Here is a 15,154-nt window from a genome sequence, read left to right as displayed (position 1 = left end):
AAATAAATATGGAAACCACAGGGCTGAGGGGCCTGGCTTCCCAGGCAGAGTGAGAGGGGAAACGGAGCCCAAGATGAGGGCTACAGGTGTGTTCCCGGAAAAGAGGAAGGAACATTTATGCCTGAGAAACACGGAGCAATGATGTGTGTAATCACAAATGCACTTCAATTCTAACATAAGACAAAGACCTTTCTCATCTGATGATGAATATCCATTTGGATAAGCACATCTGAACTTACTGGGAAAGGTAAAATTAGTAGTTTCCATTGATGACAATTTCTATGACCATATTCACAATACATAACAGAAAACCAAATTAGGAAGGAAAAGTGTATAGAAATGACTAGAAAATGAAAACTATCATGTTCCCTATTTAATGGCCTTGCTTAGAAAGCATGGCATCAGAGAACCTACCTCAAGGTTCACCCAGACGCCGTCTCAGCCAGCCCAGCAGCAGCTGCATCTTCCCCATGGCCTTCGTGCTCTCTCTACTCATGGCCCTGGTGCTGGTCAGCTACGGCCCGGGAGGATCCCTGGGCTGTGTCCTGTCTCCCAACCAAGTGCTGCTTGGCAGGAAGAACCTCAGGCTCCTGGGCGAAATGACGAGACTCTCCCCTCACTTGTGTCTGCAGGACAGAAAAGACTTCGCTTTCCCCCAGGAGATGGTGGAGGGCGGCCAGCTCCAGGAGGCCCAGGCCATCTCTGTGCTCCACGAGATGCTCCAGCAGAGCTTCAACCTCTTCCACACAGAGCGCTCCTCTGCTGCCTGGGACACCACCCTCCTGAAGCAGCTCCGCACTGGACTCCATCAGCAGCTGGATGACCTGGATGCCTGCCTGGGGCAGGTGACGGGAGAGAAAGACTCTGCCCTGGGAAGGACGGGCCCCACCCTGGCCATGAAGAGGTACTTCCAGGGCATCCATGTCTACCTGCAAGAGAAGGAATACAGCGACTGCGCCTGGGAAATCGTCAGACTGGAAATCATGAGATCTTCTCTTCATCAGCCAGCTTGCAAGAAAGGTTAAGATGATGGATGGAGACCTGAGCTCACCTTGACATGACTCTCACTGACTAAGACGCCACAACACGCTCACCTGTGGTCATTTAAGAGACTCTGAATTCTGCTTTAGCCAAAATATTTATTGAATAAATCAATAAATACTTTCTCAGTAGTAATAAGCAAGTAGGTATAAAGAGTATTCAGCTGCACGGGAATCTGTGCATAGCGATGACTGCCCTGATGTTATTTATGTTTCTTTATTTTCATTTATTAGTTTATCTCATCATATTTATATTTTCATTTAAAATTTTTGTTTACAAGGAGTTCATGATTCATTTTCGTTCAAACTCCGTGATCTCCAGCTAGAAGACACACAGATTGCAAGGTCCTCAACCAGATCCCAGGCTGCACACTCACACTGCACTCCTGCCATCTGGCTGGTATCCAGTCTGAATTTCGTTTGTGACCAAGGAGTTTGTGGTTTTCCTGTGTTCAAAGCCCAGAACTGTCTTCTGTCCAAACTGATGAACTAGGTCATGACCTGCTCTAGTTTTCAGGCCTTTAAAAATCTATCCTGATGATGATGTCTTCCAAAGACGCATGCTGGAATTATATATCCAATTGCCTATTTCACAATTGGTGTCTACTGAGTACACATTATGCTGAAATCAAAAGCATTTTAATTGCAACTTTTAAAGAACCTATCTACATGAGAAGACATTTTGAAAAAGTACATGAAACTCTCCAATGAAAAACTGACTAAAAAAAATGCTTAATAGATGAACTTTGGTTAAAAGAAATGAGAGGAAAAAAGGATTTTGTAAATTGAAATGAGTTATTCAAAATAGTTACTGGTTCATAAGTTTGTCAAACATGGCTTTTGCTCAGATGAAGAGAGAGATACAAAAAAGTAATATTGAAAACATTATTGATGATTTTGCTTCCATTAAAGCCAGGAACTTAAATTATTGTTGTGGCATAAAGAAAATATTTGAATTTGATGTGAGTTGAAGACATACATTTTAAAACATTTTCCAACCAATGAACATGACAGGAGAAATTAACCATTTCTATTAATGTTCAATGAAATAATTTTCCCTGTACTAAGGAGCTTCTTTTGAAGTCTCAGTTTTGTCTCCAAGTCTTCCCACTGGAGGGTCCCAATATCTAGTAGATTCCCATCCAGATTGTAGATACCTTTCCCCTTTCCCTGAATTACTCCTTTGCCCCATAAACAAGGGCTTCCCTTGTGCCTCGGCTGGTCAAGATCTGCCAGCAATGAGGGGACCTGGGTTCAGTCCCTGAATTGGGAAGATCTCCTGGAGAAGGGAAAGGCTACCCACTTCAGTATTCTGGCCTGGAGAATTCCATGGACTGTATAGTCCATGGAGTCGCAAAGAGTCAGACACGACTGAATGACTTCCACTCACTCCAAAACAACCCCGAATCTGAAAACATACCGCAGCATGCTGTGATTTCCAGCCGTCAACCACGGCATTCAAGGGCACCGGTGTGAACCGCTCTGGCTAAAATCTTCTCCCAGGAAGGGGAGGATGGACGCAATGGTAGCTTAACTAGAATTTGGAGGTGCAGAAATCAAAGGGTCTGAGCGACGCAGCGCAAAGCTCGCCTGGGCAGTGGGGCCCGAAAAGCAAGTTTCCTCTCTGTTCCCGCGGCCCCAAGCTCTCCCTGGGCCCCGGCGGCGCCTCGCTCCGGTCGCGGCTCCTGCCCACGGCCACCCGCGAGTTCTCTCCGTGGATCTGATGCCCCAGGGGGCAGCCCTGCAGGCGGGTCCCGCTGGGTGGGCGGTGCGGGTCTGTCAGTTACTGAGAGATCGGGCGCCCCCTCCCGGCCGCTGGAGCGCAGCAAAAGGAGTTTGGAAGGTTCCGGAGTTTAGTGCAGGACCTGAACTGCTTCAGAGAGGCCCAGGTGAAGTGCTGAATTTCTGCACTCCTGGTCTCCCTGCTGATGGCAATGGGGATGCTCTGCTCCATCCCTCACATTTCACCTGTTAGCATAGGTCGTCTTCTATTCTTTTTGACATTTGCCAAATTCATATAATTTGGAAGCAAAACTTTGTTGCTGAAACACGAAAGACACCGGGATTCTTGGCCTCCGGAGGAGAATTCAATCCAGGGCCAGTGACGAGGCTTGATCGCTCAGCACTTTTGTGTAATGAAGTTTTATTAAAGTATAAAAGAGATAGAGAAAGCTTCTGACATAGACATCAGAAGGGGGCAGTAAGAGTGCCCATGCTAGTCTTCAGCCAGATGTTATATAGCTGCTAGCAGTCTGCTAATTAGAGAATGGAAATGTCTCAAAACTCAGAGAAGGGCACCGGGCCCCTCACCCACAACATGCATTGAGACAACATTGGCACCAGGTGAGTCATCCCCGGCCACAAAGTGATGGACGTGAATCTTGAAGAAAGGCAGATTTCCAAACAAATATACAGTTTCATTAACACAGATTAGGAGAACAGGGTATGAGTATAACATACTGGTTTGTCAAGTCAGTTCTGAGCCTTTAGGTGGAACTGACTTAAACACAGAGTCTAGGGTAAATACACAGTACATTAACAGCTTAAGAAAAACATTTCCATAAGAAAAATGCATTGGTCAGCTCAAGGTTTGGGAAAAGTTAAGTTCAGGTGGAACCAGGTGTCATTATGGCAACACAGAATTTTAAGAGAAACCTCTTTTTAAATCTGTATAGAGAAGTGAAGCCACTCAGTCATGTCTGAGTCTTTGCGATCCCATGGACTGTAGTCTACCAGGCTTCTCTGTCCATGGGATTTTCCAGGCAAGAGTACTGGAGTGGATTGCCATTTCCTTCTCCAATGCATGAAAGTGAAAAGTGAAAGTGAAGTCGCTCAGTCATGTCCGACTTAGCGACCCCATGGACTGCAGCCTTCCAGGCTCCTCCATCCATGGGATTTTCCAGGCAAGAGTAAAGAGATCAAAAATGTCTCACACTTGCAGCCTGTTTCCTCTGTTTGGAGACCCCCAGTTTTCCTGTCTGTTACCCTCTCAAAAGCATTAAGTATTTTTTTTTAATTACAGTCACAAGAGCCATCAGCTTGGTGTTATCTACAGAAGATTCACTGAAATGTTTCTAACCCAATCTCCTGCTGGAGTCAAAACTCATAAGGATCTTGTCCATCATGTATCCCCAATTTATGGTGAGGATTCATTCCACAATCTATATGAATCATCTTGGACAGTTAAATATGATTATTTTATAATTATTAGAATTATTATTTTGTCGGTCACATTTAGACTGTCAGTAATAACTACCAGGTGATAATTTCATTTTGCTTATTATACAAAATAATCAGATACGTTGTAAATTGCTCAGCTTATCTAGAATTTGGAGGTAGATGTGAACTAATGGAAATAAGGTTTGTCACATCGAGGTATGAAACAACAACGGTGCATCTTGTGTTAGAAATAAACTAGGAAATTAAGTGAGGGCTCAGTGCATGCATGGGTGCAGGCTTCACAGTCTAGATAAGCAGTTTGGAATCTGACATGTTAGGTTTTGAAAACTGGATTTGCCATTTCATTCTTAGATTATTTTATTCCAATAAAGTCTTAGCAGGAGGCTCTTCGAAACAAAACTGTTAACTCAGTTTCAACTATGCTGGAAGTATTGCGTGAGTCCCTCACAAAGGCTAAGGAGTTTGTAGTTGTTGTCACTGTCATTTTTGATAAACACTGATAGTCTGTGAAATTTTTCTGGCAGGTCCTTGGTAATCATGTCCACGGTAGTCTTGTAACATTTAATTAGCAATCAATTCAGGATGGAGGTGCCATAAAAAGTGAGGGCAGCATCAGGGAACGTGTTCTTACTCCTCATTAATATCAAGAATGAAATATATGCTAATGAATCCTTGCCATAAACACAATACCTTGGTCTCTCCTTGCTACCGTGTTACAGACTGAGTGTGTGTGCGTTCCCCAAATTCATGTATTGAAACCCCTCCCCCTTGACTTCCTTGATGGTCCAGGGGCCAGGACTCCATGCTCCCAAAGCAGGGAGCCTGAGCTGGATCTCTCGCCAGGAAACTAGATTCTGCCTGGCAAGCAGGACTTCCCATGGCTTAAGTAAAGATCCTGCATGAAGCAACCAAGATCCAAGAACCAGCATACATCGACTAAGACATGCCACAGCCAAATAAACACATAAAATAAATATTTTAAAAATTCTTGAAAAACCCACAGAAACCCAACCCATCAATGTGATAGTACCGAGAGCTGGAATATTAGGGAGATCATGACGGTTAGTAATCAATAAAATTCAGTTATTATTTTTAATGTCATAGTTACTATTAGCTAGACTAAGATCAGACTCTTTTGGAATCATTTAATTCCCTTTCATTCTAGTTATTTCAAAGCATATTGTCTTTGCCCAGGTGGATTTATCACCTAGCAGATGATCAGCAAGGCTGGTCTCGTCAACCCTGCCAGAGAGCATTAGTGTTCGAGCAACTGGGGCTCTGATTGCCTGTCTCTTGTGAGCTGGTGAGTGTGACTTCTTCCTCCTCCCCTTATACTGACCACACGCTGATTCAAGAAAAGAAAAATTAGGTGGCTGGTCTTACAAAGCTGGCGGCAGTCAACAGATCAAGGACTTGTCCTTCTTTGAGCTTCTGTAAGAAGCAGCCCTGTCCCAGCCTTTCTGTTGTTCATATTGACCTCATCGTTTCCCTCTGCCTCAGACTTGTCCCCAGCTGTGCTGCACTGAAGTTTGCTAACTCAGAACACATCACTGGGTCAGGGGAAAACCACTTCCCTTCTTTCATATTCATGACATTGAGACTTACCCTTGTTTTCTATTGCCCACACAGAAAAATGTGCAATTTTACTTTCTAGAAAAGTTGCAAAGAGAAACAAAAAAACTAACTTCTTGAAAGGGATAGAGATGCAGCCCCTCTGGCTTCTTCACTTCCCTTTGTTGTTCTCACATCATCATCAATTACAACCGCAACAGGAGCAATGAGACAAATCTTGTCCAATAAGTCAGTCAATTCAGTTCAGTTCAGTCGCTCAGTCGTGTCCGAGTCTTTGCAACCCCATGAACTGCAGCGTGCCAGGCCTCCCTGTCCATCACCAACTCCCAGAGCCTACCCAAAATAAGTCACAAAATGAATATAAAAAGTTTAAATGAAAAATTACAGTCAAGGAAAGAAGACTATTTCTCCTGATCAAGTAGGCTGGGTCTCACTGCCCTGCATTCCCAGAGGAACAGCGATGCCTGGTGGAATCAACTGCCTGAATGAACAGCTGTAACTCACTAGATTCCGTGACATAAGCTTCCAATAAAAGCCTGCCCTAAGGGAGGGAGTCCAGCAGGTGAGCAAGGGGACTCTGTCACTCCAGAGGACAGGGGGTGGCTCCATGTGATCTCTCCTGTGTGAGTGAGCTGCTGCTGGGGAAATACAATCAATTATCCTGGAATTAGAGTCTCCCCACCCATTTTATCTGAGAAGAACCAGAATTCTTGGTAGGAGTATTGGTTGGGCCAGCAAAGGACAATAGGTCTCCAGTATGAAAATGGTGGAACGCAAGCCTGATGTCTGTAATAGTCCTGACTTCATGGTTCCCTGAAGCACAACCACATGGACCTGCAGGGACGTGTTCTAGAAGGAAGAGAAACATGAGGGAGCTCATGGACTCATAATAATCAGCCTCTTCTCTAAATCAGACACTAAAGAAAACCCATCCTTTGTTTCAAACAGTTTATTTGCCTGAGTGACCTGGTAAATCCCTGATAAATACATAGCCTGCCTTCCTAAGTAAAGGAAGAAACAGAAATTGAGCCTAGGATCAGGGCCAAAAATGTGTTCATGGAACAGAGAAGAGCTACATTTACACATGAAGGAGAAAGAGTGGTAATGTTTGTACTTAGAAACCGACATCATTTCTGATGTCTGACAAAGACCTTTCTCATTTGATTGAAAAATATCCATTTGGATGGGTACATTTGAAGTTATTGGGAAATAGATAAAATTAATAGTTTAGACTGATGACAATTCCTTTGACCAAATTCAGAATACATAAATGAAAATCAAAAAAGGAAGTAAAAGTGCATAGAAATGACTAGAAAATGAAAACTACCATGTTCCCTATTTAATAGCCTCGCTTAGAAAGCCTGGCATCAGAGAACCTACCTCAAGGTTCCACCAGACACCGTCTCAGCCAGCCCAGCAGCAGCCTCATCTTCCCCATGGCCTTCGTGCTCTCTCTGCTCATGGCCCTGGTGCTGGTCAGCCTCGGCCCGGGAGGATCCCTGGGCTGTGACCTGTCTCAGAACCACGTGCTGGTTGGCAGGAAGAACCTCAGGCTCCTGGGCGAAATGACGAGACTCTCCCCTCACTTGTGTCTGCAGGACAGAAAAGACTTCGCTTTCCCCCAGGAGATGGTGGAGGGCGGCCAGCTGCAGGAGGCCCAGGCCATCTCTGTGCTCCACGAGATGCTCCAGCAGAGCTTCAACCTCTTCCACACAGAGCGCGCCTCTGCTGCCTGGAACACCACCCTCCTGAAGCAGCTCCGCAATGGACTCCTGGACCAGCTTGTCGACCTGGATGCCTGCCTGGGGCAGGATATGGGAGAGGAAGACTCTGCCCTGGGAAGGATGGACCCCACCCTGGCCGTGAAGAGGTACTTCCAGGGCATCCATTTCTACCTGCAAGAGAAAGGATACAGTGACTGCGCCTGGGAAACCATCAGAGTGGAAATCATGAGATCCTTGTCTTCATCAACCAGCTTGCAAGAAAGGTTAAGAATGATGGATGGAGACGTGAACTCACCTTGACATGACTCTCACTGATTCAGATGCCCCATCATCTTTGCACACTCATCTGTGGCCATTTCAGAAGACTCTGATTTCTACTTTAGCCACCAAATTGATTGAATTACTTCAGCCAATGCTTTGTCAGTGGTAGATGAATATATATAAATTTTCTTGGCTGCAGGTGCATCAGCCCCGAAGTGAAGACTGCCCTGATTTTATTGTTTGTTTGCTTATTTATTTTGTTATATGTATTCTTTGATCTCCTCCTATTTATTTTTCTATATAAAATATTTTTGTTTATATTGTATTAAAATTTAACAAATACAGTCACATTTTTATTTCATTACATTTGTAATTTATTTTATTTATTAAATATTATCAAGGTGAATTTTTTACTGTTTTATGTTTAGTTGCTAGGTCAAGTCCGAATCTTTTGGGACCCCATAGACTATAGCCCACCAGGCTCCTCTGTCCATGGGATTCTCCAGGCAAGACTACTGGAGTCTGTTGCCATTTCCAGGGGACCTTCCCAACCAAGGATGGAATCTGGAATCTGCATTTCAGGCAGATTCTTTACTGTCTGATCCACAAGGGAAGACCCTTGGTTGAAAGAAATGAGAGAAAAAGGGATTTTGTAAACTGAAATTAATTATTTATGACAGTTACTGGGTCATCAGTTCAGCTCAGTTCAGTCACTCAGTCGTCTCTGACTCTTTGAGACCCCATGGACTGCAGAACGCCAGGCCTCCCTATCCATCACCAACTCCCAGAGTCCATCCAAACTCATGTCCATTGAGTCGGTGATGCCCTCCAACCATCTCATCCTCTGTGGTCCCCTTCTCCTCCTGCCCTCACTCTTTCCCAGCATCAGGGTCCTTTCAAATGAGTCAGCTTTTCCCATCAGGTGGGCAAAGTATTGGAGTTTCAGCTTCAACATCAGTCCTTCTAATGAACACCTAGGGCTGATCTCCTTTAGGATGGACTGATTGGCTCTCCTTGTAGTCCAAGGGACTCTCAAGAGTCTTCTCCAACACCACAGTTCAAAAGCATCAATTCTTTGGCGCTCAGCTTTCTTTATAGTCCAGCTCTTACATCCCCCAGGACTGTGAAAATAAACTATCACTGATGAGCCACGAGACACTGGGACCTTGTTAGAGCAGCCTGAACCAAGACACAGGGCATGGCACATTTAGGTCCAGCAGTCCACTAGTTGAGGTTGTATGGAAATATTTCATGTTCAAAGCATACATGACAGAGAAGAAACTGTCATGTGTAATTATTCTCAATCCCCTTCTTCAGAAAGAAAACTGATAATCTACACTCACAAGTAGAAACCATAGAGTCTGAATCAGAGAGAGAAATGATGGCCCACCTGAAGGACATCTAAAGGACATTAAGAGCACTGATGAAAGAAAGGAAACAGCAAGAAAAATGAGGCAACAGGGAAAGATGTCCTGCCTTCTGGTTCTTCGCAAGGGATAATGGGAAAACATACCTAAAATAATTTTTATTTTAATATATTTTGAAAAACACTTGGATACTTAAAAAATCATTTAACCGTTTAGCCAATTGTTCCCTATCCATGGCTGGATCCAAATATTTGCATGAACCATTCCTTTAATCAGTAACCAGTCAGAGAGGGGGCAGTGAAATTAACCAATATGCTTAACTTCATGTTTTGGTGAAAGTCAGTAAATTTCAGTATCTTGAGAATTCAAATATTTCCCCTTAATTTCTGAGTTTTCCTGCCAACTTGTTCAAGAAGAAATCTGTTGGTTTCATGTTCTAATTTTTTTTTCTTATGATCCATGAATAGGCCAGGAAATATTTTTTTTTTTAGTTTAATCTGTACAGGGATAAATATTCTTAAGGCAGGAAGTAACAGCTCCCTGGTCTTTGGTGCTGGTGGAGGCCATGCTCTGACTCACTCCCAGGACATCCTGGACACCTTCCAGGGGTCCCATCACCACCACCAGGTTCCCTGTCTCTGAGCTGTGGCTGGATGGCACCAGAAGGGACCCGAATCAGTAAAATCGACCCCAACTCACTGACTCCTCGCCTGAAGCTCTTCAGTTAATGGAATCCTTCCTGGAAAATAAACCACAAAGCTCTAGGGAAGGCTCGGAAAATGCAAGGTTCTGAGCTTCCAACCAGAGAATACTGTCGCTGGCAGGACTACAAGGCTCCCTCTTCAGCTCTCAGCACGGTGAAAAAAAGAGTTTCTCCCCGCAATAGTAAATCAGGATCAAAAGACTCACTGAGGATGCTGTGCCCAGAACTGCAAACTCTCCAAAGTGGGCATCCAAAAGGAACCCGAGAAAAAGAGCTCTTTGGCCCTCCTACAGCAGTCTGGAGAAGCGCACTGTCCAGGGCTCAAGGGAAGGATATTTTATTGCTATTTTTGAGTTGCTAAATACAGTGCTCAATCCTGTCTGACTCTTTGCAATGCCATGGACAGCAGCACGCCAGGATTCCCTATCCTTCACTATCTCCTGGAGTTTGCTTAAATCCATAACCACTGAGTTGGTAATGCCATCCAACCATTTCCTCCTCTATCGCCCTCTTCTCCTCCTGCCCTCAATCTTTCCCAGCATCAGGGTCTTTTCCAGTGAGTTGGCTCTGCACATCAGATAGCCAAAGTACAGGGCTTCCCTGGTAGCTCAGATGGTAAAGAATGTACCTGCAAGTGCGGGAGACTCGGGTTTGATCCCTGGGTCAGGAAGATCGCCGGAAAAGGGAATGGCAACCTACTCCAGTATTCTTGCCTAGAGAATTCCATGGACAGAAGAGCAACTGGCTGGCTACGGTCCATGGGGTCACAAAGATCAGACATGACTAAGCAACTAACGTTTACTTACTTATTGGAGCTTCAGCTTCATTATCAATCCTTCCAATGATTCTCACAGTTGATTTCTTGACTGGTTTGATCTCCTTGCTATCCAAGGGACTCTCAAGAGTCTTCTCCACAACCATAATTTGAAAGCATTGATTCTACTGCACTCAGCCTTCTTTATGGTCCACCTCTCACACCCATACAAGACTATTGGAAATACCATAGCTTTGACTATACAGACGTTTGTTGTCAAAGTGATGTTTACTCTTTTTCACATGCTGTCTAGTTCTGTCATAGCTTTTCTTCCAAGGAGCAAGTGTCTTTTAATTTTGTAGCTGCAGTCAATGTCCACAGTGATTTTGGAGACCAAGAAAAGAAAATCTGTCACGGTTTCCACTCTTTCCCCATCTATTTGGCATAGATGTCAGAAGCTTAGGTGTTTTGATGTTGAGTGTTATGCCAGCTTTTTCAGTCTCCTCTTTCACCCTCATCAAGAGGCTCTTTAGTTCCTCTTCACTCTCCTCCATTGGATTGGTATCATGGTGTTTTATTATTTATTCCTCTCAAAGTTGTTAAGAGCATCCATAAATATGTCAAGAGCTAAACAGAAAGCAATGTTATAAAATTGAGATGAATATTCAGCAGACAGGGAATTAAAAATTGATTTCTGAAAGGAAACAAAAGTACTTCAAAATAAATATGAAGAAAAATAACCTAAAATTTTAAGTGATTTTCAGTTCTGAAAGATTTTTAAGTCTATCTATACTGTGGTATTATTATATATTTTTATATGAATTTCATATGAATATGTAATTTGGTACATTACTATTTATATAAGTAAATATCCTCCATTGAAAGTCATTCTTCAAACTCATTCATAAAGTTAAATAAAACTCAACAGCATTTACATTTAATGTACACCTTTCATTTTGTGACATTGTTAACCCTAGGGTGAATACAACAAGGAGTTTTGCGTTTTCTTTTCTTATGTATAAAGATATGCATGGAGTGCAAAGAAAGATCTACAGCATAACTGTGTTGTCAAAATTTCATGATGGGAGTAATTAGGAAGAAAATATCTCAGAAGACTCTGTCAATAGGGAAGGGGAGGCAATAATGAAAAACAGTTTGAGAAATACTGTCCTAACCCATTTGAAAAGTGCAAATTGAAAAGCAAAATCAAAAGTAGAAAGCAAGAAGGAACTTTCAGAAAATGGAAACCGTGGGCTCCTATTTAAAACACAGGCTCTGAAGGAAGGGCTTCAGAGAACCTAGAAAGCAGGTTCACAGAGTCACCCACGGCCCCAGGCCAGAAGCATCTGCAAGGTTCCCCGATGGCGCCAACCTGGTCCTTGCTCTTGGCTCTGCTGCTGCTCAGCTGCAACGCCATCTGCTCTTACAATTCAAGCTTCTTCAACAAAATAGCATAGGCTGGGTATTTTGCAAAGACCAGAAATGTATTGGCCAAAGTTAGTTCTCGAGTCTGGATATCCGAGAACTGTGTGTCAGCTTGGTCCAGTTGTGGTGAGAGCCTGCTTCAGGTCTCACACTGCAGAGTTCTCTCGTATCATCACAGGGCAGGAGAGGGACTAGTGTATATCCACCTCTTTTATAAGGGCATTATTTCCTTTTTTTTTTTTAATTTTAGTTTTTTATTTTTTAAATTTTAAAATCTTTAATTCTTACATGCATTCCCAAACATGAACCCCCCTCCCACCTCCCTCCCCATAACATCTTTCTGGGTCATCCCCATGCACCAGCTCCAAGCATGCTGCATCCTGCGTCAGACATAGACTGGCGATTCAATTCACATGATAGTATACATGTTAGAATGTCATTCTCCCAAATCATCCCACCCTCTCCCTCTCCCTCTGAGTCCAAAAGTCCGTTATACACATCTGTGTCTCTTTCCCTGTCTTGCATACAGGGTCGTCATTGCCATCTTCCTAAATTCCATATATATGTGTTAGTATACTGTATTGGTGTTTTTCTTTCTGGCTTACTTCTCTCTGTATAATCGGCTCCAGTTTCATCCATCTCATCAGAACTGATTCAAATGAATTCTTTTTAACGGCTGAGTAATACTCCATTGTGTATATGTACCACAGCTTTCTTATCCATTCATCTGCTGATGGACATCTAGGTTGTTTCCATGTCCTGGCTATTATAAACAGTGCTGCGATGAACATTGGGGTACATGTGTCTCTTTCAATTCTGGTTTCCTCGGTGTGTATGCCCAGAAGTGGGATTGCTGGGTCATAAGGTAGTTCTATTTGCAATTTTTTAAGGAATCTCCACACCGTTCTCCATAGTGGCTGTACTAGTTTGCATTCCCACCAACAGTGTAGGAGGGTTCCCTTTTCTCCACACCCTCTCCAGCATTTATTGCTTGCAGATTTTTGGATTGCAGCCATTCTGACTGGTGTGAAGTGGTACCTCATTGTGGTTTTGATTTGCATTTCTCTAATAATGAGTGATGTTGAGCATCTTTTCATGTGTTTGTTAGCCATCCGTATGTCTTCTTTGGAGAAATGTCTATTTAGTTCTTTGGCCCATTTTTTGATTGGGTCGTTTATTTTTCTGGAATTGAGCTGCATAAGTTGCTTGTATATTTTTGAGATTAGTTGTTTGTCAGTTGCTTCATTTGCTATTATTTTCTCCCATTCAGAAGGCTGTCTTTTCACCTTGCTTATAGTTTCCTTTGTTGTGCAGAAGCTTTTAATTTTAATTAGATCCCATTTGTTTATTTTTGCTTTTATTTCCAGAATTCTGGGAGGTGGATCATAGAGGATCCTGCTGTGATTTATGTCTGAGAGTGTTTTGCCTATGTTCTCCTCTAGGAGTTTTATAGTTTCTGATCTTACATTTAGATCTTTAATCCATTTTGAGTTTATTTTTGTGTGCGGTGTTAGAAAGTGATCTAGTTTCATTCTTTTACAAGTGGTTGACCAGATGAGTATACTACCCAAAGCAATTTACAAATTCAATGCAATCCCTATCAAGCTACCAGCCACATTTTTCACAGAACTAGAACAAATAATTTCAAGATTTGTATGGAAATACAAAAAACCTCGAATAGCCAAAGCAATCTTGAGAAAGAAGAATGGAACTGGAGGAATCAACTTGCCTGACTTCAGGCTCTACTACAAAGCCACAGTCATCAAGACAGTATAGTACTGGCACAAAGACAGACATATAGATCAATGGAACAAAATAGAAAGCCCAGAGATAAATCCACACACATATGGACACCTTATCTTTGACAAAGGAGGCAAGAATATACAATGGAGTAAAGACAATCTCTTTAACAAGTGGTGCTGGGAAAACTGGTCAAGGGCATTATTTCCTTTTGTGAGGCCTCCATCCTCACACCCTAATCATGTCCCAAAAGGCCTGTCACTTAATGTCATTACCTTGGGTTTATGACCTCATGATATGACTTTGGTGGGGTCCTAACCATTCAGAACGGAAATGTCTTTAAAGTCTGCATGCCTGGCATGTAGAAGTAAGAAAATAGTCACACTGACAAAAAAGAATGAGCAGGTTAGTAGGCAAAATAAAGAGACCAGGGATTCAGATATAAACTCTAGATTTTCAACCTGTTGTAAGGCTTTAATTATTACATGTCAAAAACCGGACGACAAACTAAAATGAAGCTCACCAGCCATGCAATGGAATAAAACAGAGCGTGGAAATGATCATTCATCATTCCTTGTGAGGAGTCTCTGAAGTATCTCAGGTCAATGTAGCAGTAATTGCCAGGTCGGTAAAGACCCACCAAAGAGTACTGTGGTAAACCACCTGCTCATTACTGTGAGCTACGAGCATCAGGGAGGGTTTGAGTTCAGATACATGGCTCTGTGTACGACACCCAGCATGTTCTTTTCTGTCATGACCTCAGTTCAGGTCAGTCGTTCAGTCATTGGTGACCCTAATGACCCCTGAACTGCAGCACGCCAGGCTTCCCTGTCCATCAACAACTCCGAGAGCTTGCTTAGAGTCAGTGATGCCATCCAACCATCTCATCCTCTGTCGTCCCCTTCTCCTCCTGCCTTCAATCATTCCCAGCATCAGGGTCTTTTCCAATGAGTCAGGTCTTCGCGTCAGGTGGCCAAAGAATTGGAATTTCAGCATCAGTCCTTCCAGTGCATATTCAGGACTAATTTCCTTCAGGATGGACTGGCTTGTTCTCCTTGCAGTCCAAGGGACTCTCAAGAGTCATCTCCAACACCACAGTTCAGAAGCATCAATTCTCTGGCACTCAGCTTTCTGGTCCAGCTCTCACATCCATACATGACTACTAGAAACACCATAGCGTTGACCATACAGACCTTTAGGCCAAAGTAACGTCTCTGCTTGTTAATATGCTGTCTAGATTGGTCATAGCTTTTCCTCCAAAGAGCAAGTGTCTTTCAATCTCCTGTCTGCAGTCGCCATCTGCGGTGATGTTGGAGCCCAAGGAAATAGAGTCTGTCACTCTTTCCTTTGCTTCCCCATCTGTTTGCCATGAAGCTACGGTACTGGAA

The 15,154-nt window shown here is 43.2% G+C and overlaps 2 protein-coding genes across 2 annotated transcripts; both read left to right on the top strand.

Annotated features, from left to right (window-relative positions):
- The first annotated feature begins 470 nt into the window (after window positions 1-470).
- Window positions 471-1,025, top strand: LOC138434588 (interferon omega-1-like). Its single transcript, XM_069579401.1, has one exon. The coding sequence runs from the start codon at window positions 471-473 to the stop codon at window positions 1,023-1,025; it is 555 nt and encodes a 184-aa protein (XP_069435502.1).
- Window positions 1,026-7,228: 6,203 nt separating this feature from the next.
- Window positions 7,229-7,816, top strand: LOC138434587 (interferon omega-1-like). The gene has a single exon (XM_069579400.1). The coding sequence runs from the start codon at window positions 7,229-7,231 to the stop codon at window positions 7,814-7,816; it is 588 nt and encodes a 195-aa protein (XP_069435501.1).
- Window positions 7,817-15,154: the final 7,338 nt, after the last annotated feature.

This window comes from Ovis canadensis, chromosome 2 (genome assembly GCF_042477335.2).
Source record: "Ovis canadensis isolate MfBH-ARS-UI-01 breed Bighorn chromosome 2, ARS-UI_OviCan_v2, whole genome shotgun sequence".
Lineage (NCBI taxonomy): Eukaryota > Metazoa > Chordata > Mammalia > Artiodactyla > Bovidae > Ovis > Ovis canadensis.
The sequence above is the reverse complement of the archived record's forward strand: the minus strand, read 5'-3'. Positions and strand labels throughout refer to the sequence as shown.

Excerpts from the sequence above, each read along its gene's own strand:
- LOC138434588 (XM_069579401.1), top strand. The coding sequence starts at position 471 with ATGGCCTTCGTGCTCTCTCTACTCATGGCCCTGGTGCTGGTCAGCTAC.
- LOC138434587 (XM_069579400.1), top strand. The coding sequence starts at position 7,229 with ATGGCCTTCGTGCTCTCTCTGCTCATGGCCCTGGTGCTGGTCAGCCTC.